Source organism: Haliotis rufescens, unplaced genomic scaffold (assembly GCF_023055435.1).
Source record: "Haliotis rufescens isolate VD_foot unplaced genomic scaffold, xgHalRufe1.0.p SCAF_34, whole genome shotgun sequence".
Taxonomy (NCBI): Eukaryota; Metazoa; Mollusca; class Gastropoda; order Lepetellida; family Haliotidae; genus Haliotis; species Haliotis rufescens.
The window spans coordinates 2079822-2094463 of NW_025964046.1; the positions used below are offsets into that span (position 1 = coordinate 2079822).

General features: G+C 44.1%; 1 protein-coding gene across 1 annotated transcript; it reads right to left on the reverse strand.

Annotated features, from left to right (window-relative positions):
- Window positions 1–1620: 1620 nt before the first annotated feature.
- Window positions 1621–2505, reverse strand: LOC125372037 (basic salivary proline-rich protein 2-like). The gene has a single exon (XM_048380911.1). The coding sequence runs from the start codon at window positions 2503–2505 to the stop codon at window positions 1621–1623; it is 885 nt and encodes a 294-aa protein (XP_048236868.1).
- Between the last annotated feature and the right edge of the window lie 12137 nt (window positions 2506–14642).

Below are 14642 nucleotides of genomic sequence, written 5' to 3' on the forward strand. Positions count from 1 at the left end.
TGTGAATTGGAATCGTGAATCATGAATCATTGGAGTACCTGTAGCTGGATGAGGTAATTGTCTCAGTGAACAGAACCAGTGAGTAGGAGACAGGTTGGACCACTTGCAATCAGATCCGATGATTTGCATGAGGTGGAAAATGTGAAAAGATGTGTCTGATGGCGTAGCTCTGTGTCACCAAACTGACAGAATGTGCAAGAAAAACATATGTTATAGTGATAGTGAGTCCCTGGGATTGGTGTGAGTGAGTGAGTGAGTGAGTGAGTGAGTGAGTGAGTGAGTGAGTGAGTGAGTGAGTGAGTGAGTGAGTGAGTGGGTGAGAAACTGGGAAAAGTTCAGAATCAGTGAGTGAGTGAGTGAGTGAGTGGGTGGTTGAGTGGGTGAGTGAGTGAGTGAGTGAGTGAGTGAGTGTTGAACTGATATGAGGGCAGTCTGTAAATAATCTGGACCAGACAATCTAGTGATTGATATTGTGTGCAAGGATCATCGTTGTCAAGTACAATGACATGCAAATCAACCAAGTCACCAAGCCTGACTATCCAATCCAAGCTCAGTGAGTGAGTGAGTGAGTGAGTGAGTGAATGAGTGAGTGAGAATATATGAGTGAGTGAGTGAGTGAGTGAGTGAGTGAGATTGTTGTGTGATTTAGCTCAGTGAGTGCGAGATGAGTCAAAGATTGAGATACTTGATGTCATTTGGACCAGTTCTTCAACGATGACACAGCATGTCAGCTTACTTAAGGTGGGTGGAGGAAAACCAAAGTGATGCAGATCTTACACGTTCACCACGAGCACATGTATAGATCTGTCAAACCGAGGATCAAACTCTTGCCTTAAACTTACTCACTTACTTTTTGTCTAATGCCAGCAAATCTTGGTAGATCAGAAAGTAGGTGAGAATATTGTTTTATGCCACTTTTAGCATTATTCCATCAATGTCATGGCGGGGGGACACTAAAATATTAGCTTTACACATTGTGCCACTACACTACACTACCCCATGGTCCCGTACAAGTGAGGTGAGGTGAGGTGAGTTGAGGTGAGGTGAGTTGAGGTGAGGTGAGGTGAGGTGAGGTGAGGTGAGGTGAAATGGGCTTAAACGTCACATCCAGCTTTATTGCACTTACATAGCGATGTTCCTGCACGTGTGTGTGTGTGTGTGTGTTTGTGTTTGTGTTTGTGTTTGTGTTTGTGTTTGTGTGCGTGCATGCGTGCGTGCATGCGTGTGTGTCTGGTCCGGATTAATGCCAATTTATTAGTGCTAGCTCACTTAGATGCCACAGTTTAACATGAATACCTCTCTCAGACACTGTATGCTGACTCCGAGCCGACCAGTCCTTGTTCTAGACCCTTAATGCCAAGCGCCATGCAGGGTAACAACAAGTACCATTGTTTTTTGGTTTGACGCGGACGGGGATTGAACCCCGGACCTCTGCTCTCTGGGTGTACATTCTACCACTACCAAAGAGGCGGTGGGAGAGTGACGTCAGGAAGAAGGGGGATGAGTCATGCTGGGTATGTACAGTGAACAATATCCTGTTGGAAAACCAGTGGTTGAAAACATGAGCAACAGCCCTTGCCGTCAAGATCTGATGACACTCGGGTATACTGGGGACATGTTTTACCCTGGAATCCCCACGGGGAGGGGCCTGTGGGAATCCCCATGGGGAGGGGGCTGTGGGAATCCCCATCGGGAGGGGGCTGTGGGAATCCACACGGGGAGGGAGCTGTTGGAATCCACACGGGGAGGGGCCTGTGGGAATCCCCATGGGGAGGGAGCTGTTGGAATCCCCACGGGGAGGGGCCTGTGGGAATCCACACGGGGAGGGGCCTGTGGGAATCCACACGGGGAGGGGCCTTTGGAAATCCCCATGGGGAGGCGGCTGTTGGAATCCACACGGGGAGGGGGCTGTTGGAATCCACACGGGGAGGGGGCTGTTGGAATCCCCATGGGGAAGGGGGCTGTGGGAATCCCCATGGGGAAGGGGGCTGTGGGAATCCCCATGGGGAAGGGGGCTGTGGGAATCCCCATGGGGAAGGGGGCTGTGGGAATCCACACGGGGAGGAGGCCTGTGGGAATCCCCATGGGGAAGGGGGCTGTGGGAATCCCCAGGGGAAAGGGGGCTGTGGGAATCCCCATGGGGAGGGGGCTGTGGGAATCCCCATGGGGAAGGGGGCTGTTGGAATCCCCATGGGGAGGGAGCTGTTGGAATCCCCACAGGGAGGGGGCTGTTGGAATCCCCACAGGGAGGGAGCTGTGAGAATCCCCATGGGGAAGGGGGCTGTGGGAATCCCCAAAGGGAGGGAGCTGTGAGAATCCCCATGGGGAAGGGAGCTGTGAGAATCCCCACAGGGAGGGGGCTGTGAGAATCCCCATGGGGAGGGGCTGTGAGAATCCCCACAGGGAGGGGGCTGTTGGAATCCCCATGGGGAGGGGGCTGTGAGAATCCCCATGGGGAGGGGGCTGTGAGAATCCCCACAGGGAGGGGGCTGTTGGAATCCCCATGGGGAGGGAGCTGTTGGAATCCCCACAGGGAGGGGGCTGTGAGAATCCCCACGGGGAGGGGGCTGTATTAGAGCTGGAAATTGTAACTCTGGTCGGGTGGGTACTGAGTAGGACCCAGGTACCCACAGGACTACCCGGACCCGTGGTTAGTCACGTGATATATTGTTTAATGACAAAAATTATCTAGAACTTTATGGTTACACAAATGTTCACATTTCTTTCTGACAATCCACACATTCCTTCTGACTTTATATGTTTGCATAAAGATAAAACTTCTGTCAACTTCAGTGTATGCATGACCAGATCATTTAATATGTGTATTTAAATACATTTTGACAGGAGTATGGTCAAATGTTTCTCAATTGGACATTTTGTACCTATCCCTTGAGACCTCCAGTGGGTACCCAGGTAGGGTCGGGTAATTGGGGGATGGGTACCCGGGTAGGGTCGGAAAATAGGGGGGGGGGGGGGGGGGGGGGGGGGGGGGGTACCCAGGTAGGGTCGGAAAATTGGGGGGGGGGGGTACCCGGGTAGGGTCGGGTAATAGGGGGGGGGGTACCCGGGTAGGGTCAGGTAACAGGGGGTGGGTACCCGGGTAGTAAATTTGGACTCACCCCATCCATACTCACAGCGGCCACAATGTCTACCAGATGTCCCAACTGCCACTTCCTGTCGTGGCACAATTAGGACCATCGCCCACCACAGCGTCCACCACAGCACCAGTACAAGTATCAACACTAAAGTCTTGGAAAGTTTACACAAACAGAAACAGGGAAATTGGCATGTTTCTTTCCAAAGGACATCTAAGGGTCCAAATATCTGAAACAAATCAAGACAAAATCTGAACCATTTGAACAAATGTATATATCCTGTTTCTTGTGGGTCTCATGCTAACAGGGAAGTAACCAACTGACAACAATCAGCTGTCACTCTGATCTGTTGTGCCACAATGTGTTGGTCATATTTCAAAATAAATATTTCAATATTTTAAAAAACCCAATAAAACTGGTATCAACGATTGTTCGAAAAGAGACTACATATAACATTTTCTAAGTATATATGATATATGATGCTATAATGAAGTTTTAATACCATATCATTTTTACAAGAATTTTTTTTTTTAAAAGGACATTTTCTTATTCTCATTGATAAATTAATAATTCAGCAGTTTGAAATCTATATAGGTCATATTATTTTTTATAATTTTTTATATATTTTTTTAAAATTTGTTAATAATAATTTACAAATATAAAGCCATCATTAATTTGAAATATTTCGTTCCAGATATCAACTGAAAAATATTGATTCAAAGTACATGGTAAGTAAGGTTTGAAATGATTTGTCATAATCCATGTTTTATCAAATTCCTTAGTGAGTGAGTGAGTATTGTTTTACGCTGCTTTTAGCAATATTCCAGTAATATCACGGCAAGGGACACCAGGAATGGGCTTCACACACTGTACCCATGTGGGGAATCGAACCCGGGCCTGAGCCATGACGGGCGAACGCTTTAACCACTAGGCTACCCCTCTGCCCTTCAAATTTCTCAACAGCGTTATGTCTGAACATCGGCTTAACACACAAACCACAGGAATGAAAGCTGATCTGAGTATTGTCATGGTACATAGGTATTATAACTATATTTGTGTGGAAAATCTCAATTGTAAACTGCTCAAAAGAGGCTCCAGAACGCCTTATACTTTTATATTACTATAGTCAATGATTTGACAGATTAATAATAGTAATATGAAAGAATGGGGTCATTTATGACAGATTAACTATAGTAATATGAAAGAATTGGTTCATTTATGACGGATTAACTATAGTAATATGAAAGAATGGGGTCATTTATGACAGATTAACTTTAGTAATATGAAAGAATGGGGTCATTTATGACAGATAAACTATAGTAATATGAAAGAATGGGGTCATTTATGACAGATTAACTATAGTAATATGAAAGAATGGGGTCATTTATGACAGATTAACTATAGTAATATGAAAGAATCGGGTCATTTATGACAGATTAACTATAGAAATATGAAAGAATCTGGTCATTTATGACAGATTAACTATAGTAATATGAAAGAATCGGGTCATTTATGACAGATTAACTATAGTAATATGAAAGAATCGGGTCATTTATGACAGATTTATAATAGTAATATGAAAGAATCGGGTGATTTATGACATATTAACTATAGTAATATGAAAGAATCGGGTCATTTATGACAGATTAATAATAGTAATATGAAAGAATCAGGTCATTTATGACAGATTAACTATAGAAATATGAAAGAATCGGGTCATTTATGACAGATTAACTATAGTAATATGAAGAATCGGGTCATTTATGACAGATTAACTATAGTAATATAAAAGAATGGGGTCATTTATGACAGATTAACTATAGTAATATGAAAGAATGGGGTCATTAATGACAGATTAACTATAGTAATATGAAAGAATCGGGTCATTTATGACAGATTAACTATAGTAATATGAAAGAATTGGGTCATTTATGACAGATTAACTACAGTAATATGAAAGAATCGGGTCATTTATGACAGATTAACTATAGAAACATGAAAGAATCAGGTCATTTATGACAGATTTACTATAGAAATATGAAAGAATTGGGTCATTTATGACAGATTAACTATAGTAATATGAAAGATTAACTATAGAAATATGAAAGAATCGGGTCATTTATGACAGATTAACTATAGTAATATGAAAGAATGGGGTCATTTATGACAGATTAACTATAGTAATATGAAAGAATGGGGTCATTAATGACAGATTAACTATAGTAATATGAAAGAATCGGGTCATTTATGACAGATTAACTATAAAAATATGAAAGAATCGGGTCATTTATGACAGATTAACTATAGAAATATGAAAGAATCGGGTCATTTATGACAGATTAACTATAGAAATATGAAAGAATCGGGTCATTTATGACAGATTAACTATAAAAATATGAAAGAATCGGGTCATTTATGACAGATTAACTATAAAAATATGAAAGAATTGGGTCATTTATGACAGATTAACTATAGAAATATGAAAGAATCGGGTCATTTATGACAGATTAACTATAGTAATATGAAAGATTAACTATAGAAATATGAAAGAATGGGGTCATTTATGACAGATTAACTATAGAAATATGAAAGAATGGGGTCATTTATGACAGATTAACTATAGAAATATGAAAGAATCTGGTCATTTATGACAGATTTACTATAGAAATATGAAGGAATTGGGTCATTTATGACAGATTAACTATAGAAATATGAAAGAATCGGGTCATTTATGACAGATTTACTATAGAAATATGAAGGAATTGGGTCATTTATGACAGATTAACTATAGTAATATGAAAGAATGGGGTCATTTATGACAGATTAACTATAGAAATATGAAAGAATCTGGTCATTTATGACAGATTTACTATAGAAATATGAAGGAATTGTATCATTTATGACAGATTAACTATAGAAATATGAAAGAATCGGGTCATTTATGACAGATTTACTATAGAAATATGAAGGAATTGGGTCATTTATGACAGATTAACTATAGAAATATGAAAGAATCAGCTGTTCTTTAACTTCTTTTGAATTGTATATATTAAAACTGTGTGAGGATATTGATTTTTGATTTTCAAAGACACCCTTGCTAAAAATTGCCAATTTGTTTAATCAAGATTGATACTTGTCCTTACTTATAACATGAATGAGCTGTGTTTTCAATGCTGAGCTAAGAAACTTGGCGATTTAACAGTGCTAAATTCAATATTGAGCTGAAGGCTCATTGTGACACAAAAGAAATGACATCACTGTTGGCTTCGGAAAAGTGTCAGATTGCAAGCTCTTTTGTTGTCCAAAGACATTGAAATACACACTCTTTGATGACTTTGTTTCTGTCGAAATGTTATTGTTACACACACTTGGAATATTGTAGTTAGTGTTACTCTGCATTTTTGAAAGATATTATCGCACATATCATCATTTCAAAATATTTAATGACAGTGATGAAGTACTTTTTTCAATAACTTCTTCAGTGCTGTTTTAATCAGAGGTGGTTAATGTGATTTGAAACCTTTGATTGTCCAATCAGAATTGCAAATTTTCAAAATTCAATGTACAATAAAATAAATAATTAAAAGAATACTGTTTTGGATAACTAAACTGACTGTCAGACAATCCATGTGCGTGCTGGAATGTCATATAATATGAAAAAGAAGAAATATTACAAATTCAAGAAAAGATGTGGAAATTATGAATGTGAAATGACACAAAAGAGATAATGTGTGAACTATATATTTTCCAGTTTCTTTCTCATCACACAGATGGGGATTCAGAGTGTGTCTTATCTTGTCAACAAACTGACACTTCCCACTGTGTGCTGTATCAGTGATTGAAAACCACACAACTGTAGACAATGGTCTAAGTCAGAAAACAGTGACAGATGCAACTGGGGGGGGGGGGGGTCTTCAGCGTTTTGGGCTGGAGTTTTGCTTTTGTTTGTAATTAAAAAACGCACATAGCAATATTACAGCTATACGATGGTGGACCTTTCTAATGACACAAAGAAAGGTGGCGATGTAGCTCATTATGCAGATACTGAAACATAATTATCCAAAATCTCCCAAGCAAGTCTACAATATTTGGAAAGACAAGATTTTTATAATACAGTTTCTGAAGATATTGTCTGGATTTATTTTATATATTAATAGACAATTCAACACAAAAAGTCTTCTAAAAATATTTTCCATTCAATGAGACCAGAAGCAGGGTTTGGAAAAGGTTACAGAACAACCAACAATAGTTTGTCCTCGGACAAAAGGACTAAGAGCTGAAGCAAAAAACTCAATATTTTGTAGATTTTAGAAGGTTAAGTTGTCAGAACCACCTCATATCAGAACTTGAAATTTGTAGTAAAATATTACACACAATCTCAACTTGGAACTGGTATTTTTCACAAGCTATATATAATATCGACCCAACAAAGTTCAATTCAACAAAATAACACTGTATCTATGATAGATTGAATGGTAGACGCGGGGCGAAGCTGTCGGACAATGAGGTAGGTCGGCATAGCACACGTCTCTCACATTCCAACACGTCTTTTCTTCAGATCCTAAATCTGTCTTCACAGGAACATGGAAACACCATTACCATCAGTAACCAGTGGCGCTTGCCATCAACAGCTCCCAGACTGGTCAGCTGTGCTGGTGCCAGAGAAAATGGTTCTGGTCAGAATACATGATACCGAAGTAGAAGATGCACAACACAGCTAGCCCCTAATATCAGTCAGCCACAGCACAGCTTAGAACAAACCCTCTTCCCGAGGCAAGAGAGTTAACTGACTATAAAAGTCCAGTTTCCACCCTTGCCGAACTAGGCTGGTATTATGGAGTTACATTTTGGCTGGACTAACGAGTCTATGCATAGTCCAATCAAAATCGTGCAGCGAAATTGAAATCAGGTTTGTAAACTGTTGTGCAGATTTCGGTCAATTGCAGGATTTGCAAAGCATATGCATCGCCAACTCATTGTCAACAGATATTTTCCAAATCTTTTCATGTTTTTAATCAAGGTGCTCCCATGATTTGATGCACTTCGAGATGTAAGGCCCATTTTATCACAATATAGATGTTGATTGTCGATAAGATATAGTCTTGACCGGGCACCGCCATTTTGTTTGAAGCAAATGCAAGTGATACGAGAGGTGGAATCTGATTGGTCCATAGGAGAGGCATAGGAGGGACATATCTCGTAATAGCCATTGGTGGCGCTACGATCGAGCCCAGGTATTCCGGCCAAGTTCGGCAAGGGTGGAAACTGGACTTTTAAAGTCAGTTAACTCTCTTGCCTCAGGAAGAAACTGGACTTTTAATGTAAGTTAACTCTCTTGCCTCGGGAAGATGAGAACTAACTGTCACAAACATTTTCCAAAAAATGTTCTCTTCATGATTTATGAAACTGTCACATGTGTTACTTGGGGGAGTACAATGTTTAATAAGTTGAGAGTACATCTCTTCATTTTAGGTTTTGTGGTGGTGGGTGATGATGTTGAGGTGGTGGGTGATGAGGTTGAGGTGGCAGGTGATGATGTTGAGGTGGTGGGTGATGATGTTGAGGTGGTGGGTGATGATGTTGAGGTGGTGGGTGATGATGTTGAGGTGGTGGGTGATGATGTTAAGGTGGTGGGTGATGATGTTGAGGTGGTGGGTGATGATGTTGAGGTGGTGGGTGATGATGTTGAGGTGGTGGGTGATGATGTTGAGGTGGTGGGTGATGATGTTGAGGTGGTGGGTGATGATGTTGAGGTGGCAGCTGATGATGTTGAGGTGGTGGGTGATGATGTTGAGGTGGTGGGTGATGATGTTAAGGTGGTGGGTGATGATGTTGAGGTGGTGGGTGATGATGTTGAGGTGGTGGGTGATGATGTTGAGGTGGTGGGTGATGATGTTGAGGTGGTGGGTGATGATGTTAAGGTGGTGGGTGATGATGTTGAGGTGGTGGGTGATGATGTTGAGGTGGTGGGTGATGATGTTGAGGTGGTGGGTGATGATGTTGAGGTGGTGGGTGATGATGTTAAGGTGGTGGGTGATGATGTTGAGGTGGTGGGTGATGATGTTGAGGTGGTGGGTGATGATGTTGAGGTGGTGGGTGATGATGTTAAGGTGGTGGGTGATGATGTTGAGGTGGTGGGTGATGATGTTGAGGTGGTGGGTGATGATGTTGAGGTGGTGGGTGATGATGTTGAGGTGGTGGGTGATGATGTTGAGGTGGCAGGTGATGATGTTGAGGTGGTGGGTGATGATGTTGAGGTGGTGGGTGATGATGTTGAGGTGGTGGGTTATGATGTTAAGGTGGTGGGTGATGATGTTGAGGTGGTAGGTGATGATGTTGAGGTGGTGGGTGATGATGTTGAGGTGGTGGGTGATGATGTTGAGGTGGTGGGTGATGATGTTGAGGTGGTGGGTGATGATGTTGAGGTGGTGGGTGATGATGTTGAGATGGTGGGTGATGATGTTGAGGTGGTGGGTGATGATGTTGAGATGGTGGGTGATGATGTTGAGGTGGTGGGTGATGATGTTGAGGTGGTGGGTGATGATGTTGAGGTGGTGGGTGATGATGTTGAGGTGGTGGGTGATGATGTTGAGGTGGTGGGTGATGATGTTGAGGTGGTGGGTGATGATGTTGAGGTGGTGGGTGATGATGTTGAGTTGGTGGGTTATGATGTTAAGGTGGTGGGTGATGATGTTGAGGTGGCAGGTGATGATGTTGTGGTGGTGGTAGGTGATGATGTTGAGGTGGTGGGTGATGATGTTGAGGTCGTGGGTGATGATGTTGAGGTGGTGGGTGATGATGTTGAGGTGGTGGGTGATGATGTTGAGGTGGTGGGTGATGATGTTGAGGTGGTGGGTGATGATGTTGAGGTGGTAGGTGATGATGTTGAGGTGGTGGGTGATGATGTTGAGGTGGTGGGTGATGATGTTAAGGTGGCAGGTGATGATGTTGAGGTGGTGGGTGATGATGTTGAGGTGGTGGGTGATGATGTTAAGGTGGTGGGTGATGATGTTGAGGTGGTGGGTTATGATGTTAAGGTGGTAGGTGATGATGTTGAGGTGGCAGGTGATGATGTTGTGGTGGTGGTAGGTGATGATGTTGAGGTGGTGGGTGATGATGTTGAGGTCGTGGGTGATGATGTTGAGGTGGTGGGTGATGATGTTGAGGTGGTGGGTGATGATGTTGAGGTGGTGGGTGATGATGTTGAGGTGGTGGGTGATGATGTTGAGGTGGTAGGTGATGATGTTGAGGTGGTGGGTGATGATGTTGAGGTGGTGGGTGATGATGTTAAGGTGGCAGGTGATGATGTTGAGGTGGTGGGTGATGATGTTGAGGTGGTGGGTGATGATGTTAAGGTGGTGGGTGATGATGTTGAGGTGGTGGGTGATGATGTTGAGGTGGTGGGTGATGATGTTGAGGTGGTGGGTGATGATGTTGAGGTGGTAGGTTATGATTTTGAGGTGGTGGGTGATGATGTTGAGGTGGCAGGTGATGATGTTGAGGTGGTAGGTGATGATGTTGAGGTGGCAGGTGATGATGTTGAGGTGGTAGGTGATGATGTTGAGGTGGTGGGTGATGATGTTGTGGTGGTGGCAGAGGTGGTGGGTGATGATGTTGAGGTGGCGGGTGATGATGTTGAGGTGGTGGGTGATGATGTTGAGGTGGCAGGTGATGATGTTGAGGTGGTAGGTGATGATGTTGAGGTGGTGGGTGATGATGTTGTGGTGGTGGCAGAGGTGGTGGGTGATGATGTTGAGGTGGTAGGTGATGATGTTGAGGTGGTGGGTGATGATGTTGTGGTGGTGGCAGAGGTGGTGGGTGATGATGTTGAGGTGGTGGGTGATGATGTTGAGGTGGCAGGTGATGATGTTGAGGTGGTGGGTGATGATGTTGAGGTGGTGATGATGTTGTGGTGGTGGCAGAGGTGGTGGGTGATGATGTTGAGGTGGTGATGATGTTGTGGTGGTGGCAGAGGTGGTGGGTGATGATGTTGAGGTGGCAGGTGATGATGTTGAGGTGGTGGGTGATGATGTTGAGGTGGTGATGATGTTGTGGTGGTGGCAGAGGTGGTGGGTGATGATGTTGAGGTGGTGGCAGAGGTGGTGGGTGATGATGTTGAGGTGGTGGGTGATGATGTTGAGGTGGTAGGTGATGATGTTGAGGTGGTGGGTGATGATGTTGAGGTGGTAGGTGATGATGTTGAGGTGGTAGGTGATGATGTTGAGGTGGTGGGTGATGATGTTGTGGTGGTGGCAGAGGTGGTGGGTGATGATGTTGAGGTGGTGGGTGATGATGTTGAGGTGGCAGGTGATGATGTTGAGGTGGTGGGTGATGATGTTGAGGTGGTGGGTGATGATGTTGAGGTGGTGGGTGATGATGTTGAGGTGGTGGGTGATGATGTTGAGGTGGCAGGTGATGATGTTGAGGTGGTGGGTGATGATGTTGAGGTGGCAGGTGATGATGTTGAGGTGGTGGGTGATGATGTTGAGGTGGTGGGTGATGATGTTGAGGTGGTGGGTGATGATGTTGAGGTGGTGGGTGATGATGTTGAGGTGGCAGGTGATGGTGTTGAGGTGGTGGGTGATGATGTTGAGGTGGTGGGTGATGATGTTGAGGTGGTGGGTGATGATGTTGAGGTGGTGGGTGATGATGTTGTGGTGGTGGCAGAGGTGGTGGGTGATGATGTTGAGGTGGTGGGTGATGATGTTGAGGTGGCAGGTGATGATGTTAAGGTGGTGGGTGATGATGTTGAGGTGGTGGGTGATGATGTTGTGGTGGTGGCAGAGGTGGTGGGTGATGATGTTGAGGTGGTGGGTGATGATGTTGAGGTGGTGGGTGATGATGTTGTGGTGGTGGCAGAGGTGGCAGGTGATGATGTTGAGGTGGTGGGTGATGATGTTGAGGTGGTAGGTGATGATGTTAAGGTGGTGGGTGATGATGTTGAGGTGGTGGGTGATGATGTTGAGGTGGTGGGTGATGATGTTGAGGTGGTGGGTGATGATGTTGAGGTGGCAGGTGATGGTGTTGAGGTGGTGGGTGATGATGTTGAGGTGGTGGGTGATGATGTTGAGGTGGTGGGTGATGATGTTGAGGTGGTGGGTGATGATGTTGTGGTGGTGGCAGAGGTGGTGGGTGATGATGTTGAGGTGGTGGGTGATGATGTTGAGGTGGCAGGTGATGATGTTGAGGTGGTGGGTGATGATGTTGAGGTGGTGGGTGATGATGTTAAGGTGGCAGGTGATGATGTTGAGGTGGTGGGTGATGATGTTGAGGTGGTGGGTGATGATGTTAAGGTGGCAGGTGATGATGTTGAGGTGGTGGGTGATGATGTTGAGGTGGTGGGTGATGATGTTGAGGTGGTGGGTGATGATGTTGAGATGGTGATGATGTTGTGGTGGTGGCAGAGGTGGTGGGTGATGATGTTGAGGTGGTAGGTGATGATGTTGTGGTGGTGGCAGAGGTGGCAGGTGATGATGTTGAGGTGGTGGCAGAGGTGGCAGGTGATGATGTTGTGGTGGTGGCAGAGGTGGTAGGTGATGATGTTGAGGTGGTAGGTGATGATGTTGTGGTGGTGGCAGAGGTGGCAGGTGATGATGTTGAGGTGGTGGGTGATGATGTTGAGATGGTGATGATGTTGTGGTGGTGGCAGAGGTGGTGGGTGATGATGTTGAGGTGGTAGGTGATGATGTTGTGGTGGTGGCAGAGGTGGCAGGTGATGATGTTGAGGTGGTGGGTGATGATGTTGAGGTGGTGGGTGATGATGTTGAGGTGGTGATGATGTTGTGGTGGTGGCAGGTGATGATGTTGAGGTGGCAGGTGATGATGTAAAGGTGGTGGGTGATGATGTTGAGGTCATGGGTGATGATGTTGAGGTGGTGGGTGATGATGTTGAGGTGGTGGGTGATGATGTTGAGGTGGTGGGTGATGATGTTGAGGTGGTGATGATGTTGTGGTGGTGGCAGGTGATGATGTTGAGGTGGTGGGTGATGATGTTGAGGTGGTGGGTGATGATGTTGAGGTGGTGGGTGATGATGTTGAGGTGGCGGGTGATGATGTTGAGGTGGTGGGTGATGATGTTGAGGTGGTGGGTGATGATGTTGAAGTGGTGGGTGATGATGTTGAAGTGGTGGGTGGTGATGTTGAGGTGGTGGGTGATGATGTTGAGGTGGTAGGTGATGATGTTGAGGTGGTGGGTGGTGATGTTGAGGTGGTGGGTGATGATGTTGAGGTGGTGGGTGATGATGTTGAGGTGGTGGGTGATGATGTTGAGGTGGTGGGTGGTGATGTTGAGGTGGTGGGTGATGATGTTGAAGTGGTGGGTGATGATGTTAAGGTGGTGGGTGATGATGTTGAGGTGGTAGGTGATGATGTTGAGGTGGTGGGTGATGATGTTGAGATGGTGGGTGATGATGTTGAGGTGGTGGGTGATGATGTTGAAGTGGTGGGTGATGATGTTAAGGTGGTGGGTGATGATGTTGAGGTGGTGCCTGTACACCTGCAACCAACACATATAGTTAAGTCAGTATTGTATATCTGACCATTTTCATTGCTGATATGCTGCCGATATGAACTTGGCATATACTGTATTCGACGTAATAAGCGCCCCGCTCTAATAAGAGCCCACGGCGATATTTGCTAATATATTGGTTAGTGAACAATCCCAATTAGCACCCCTTCCGATTGATCAATATACACAAGACTTATTTATTCGCGTATAATAAGCACTCATGTGTTATATGCACCCTTAATTATGGGTAATTGAATTATGGAAAAATATATCTGTCGTACATAAATATTTCAGCATAAATAACGATATTTATCTTTCAACTCATTTTTTTCCCACCAAAATAATATTCTAGTAAGAGCCCCCATTTCTAATTTTGAGAGCGCCCTGGGCGCTTAATATATACTTAATACGGTACTCCAAATAGAATATCATTGTGAGCCTCTTTTTACTTATCCTATTGTGATTTGTTAGTTTTGTGATTTGTTGTGTATGAGTGTACATGTGCGTGTGTATGTGCGTGAGCGTGAGCTTGTGTGTGCATGTGCACATGGGCGTATGTGTGTGCATAAACGTCTGCGTACAGGTAAGCATGTGCATTTGTGCGCGCTTGGGCGTACGCACTTGTGTGTTTGTGCACGTGCGTGTGTGCGCTCAATAACCATCTCTAATTAAATCAGCCCCTTTCACAGCCACATTAATGTTGAAAGTAATATTTCACTCATTGTCGGCAACCATTTGTTCTGGCTAAAGCAATTAATTCCAAAATAAAATAAGACATATCTAATCTACATAGTCTTTCTCCCACAAAAAGGAGCCCAACTCAAGTCTAGAAATGACTGGGCAACCCTCGATTGCCTCTGCTCTGAAACTAAGCATTGGACTGTTTTTGGTTTTTTTCTTAGATACACATTTTTAAATAAGTTCAAGGACTTAATGTCAGCCTACTAATCTACTGAGTGATTTACTACAACCTTTTCCAGGCAAAAATATACCTATGCAGCATGTTCCCTAATTCAATTTTTGACAGAAATGACAGTTAT

Excerpts from the sequence above, each read along its gene's own strand:
- LOC125372037 (XM_048380911.1), bottom strand. The coding sequence starts at position 2,505 with ATGGGGATTCCAACAGCCCCCTCCCTGTGGGGATTCTCACAGCCCCCT.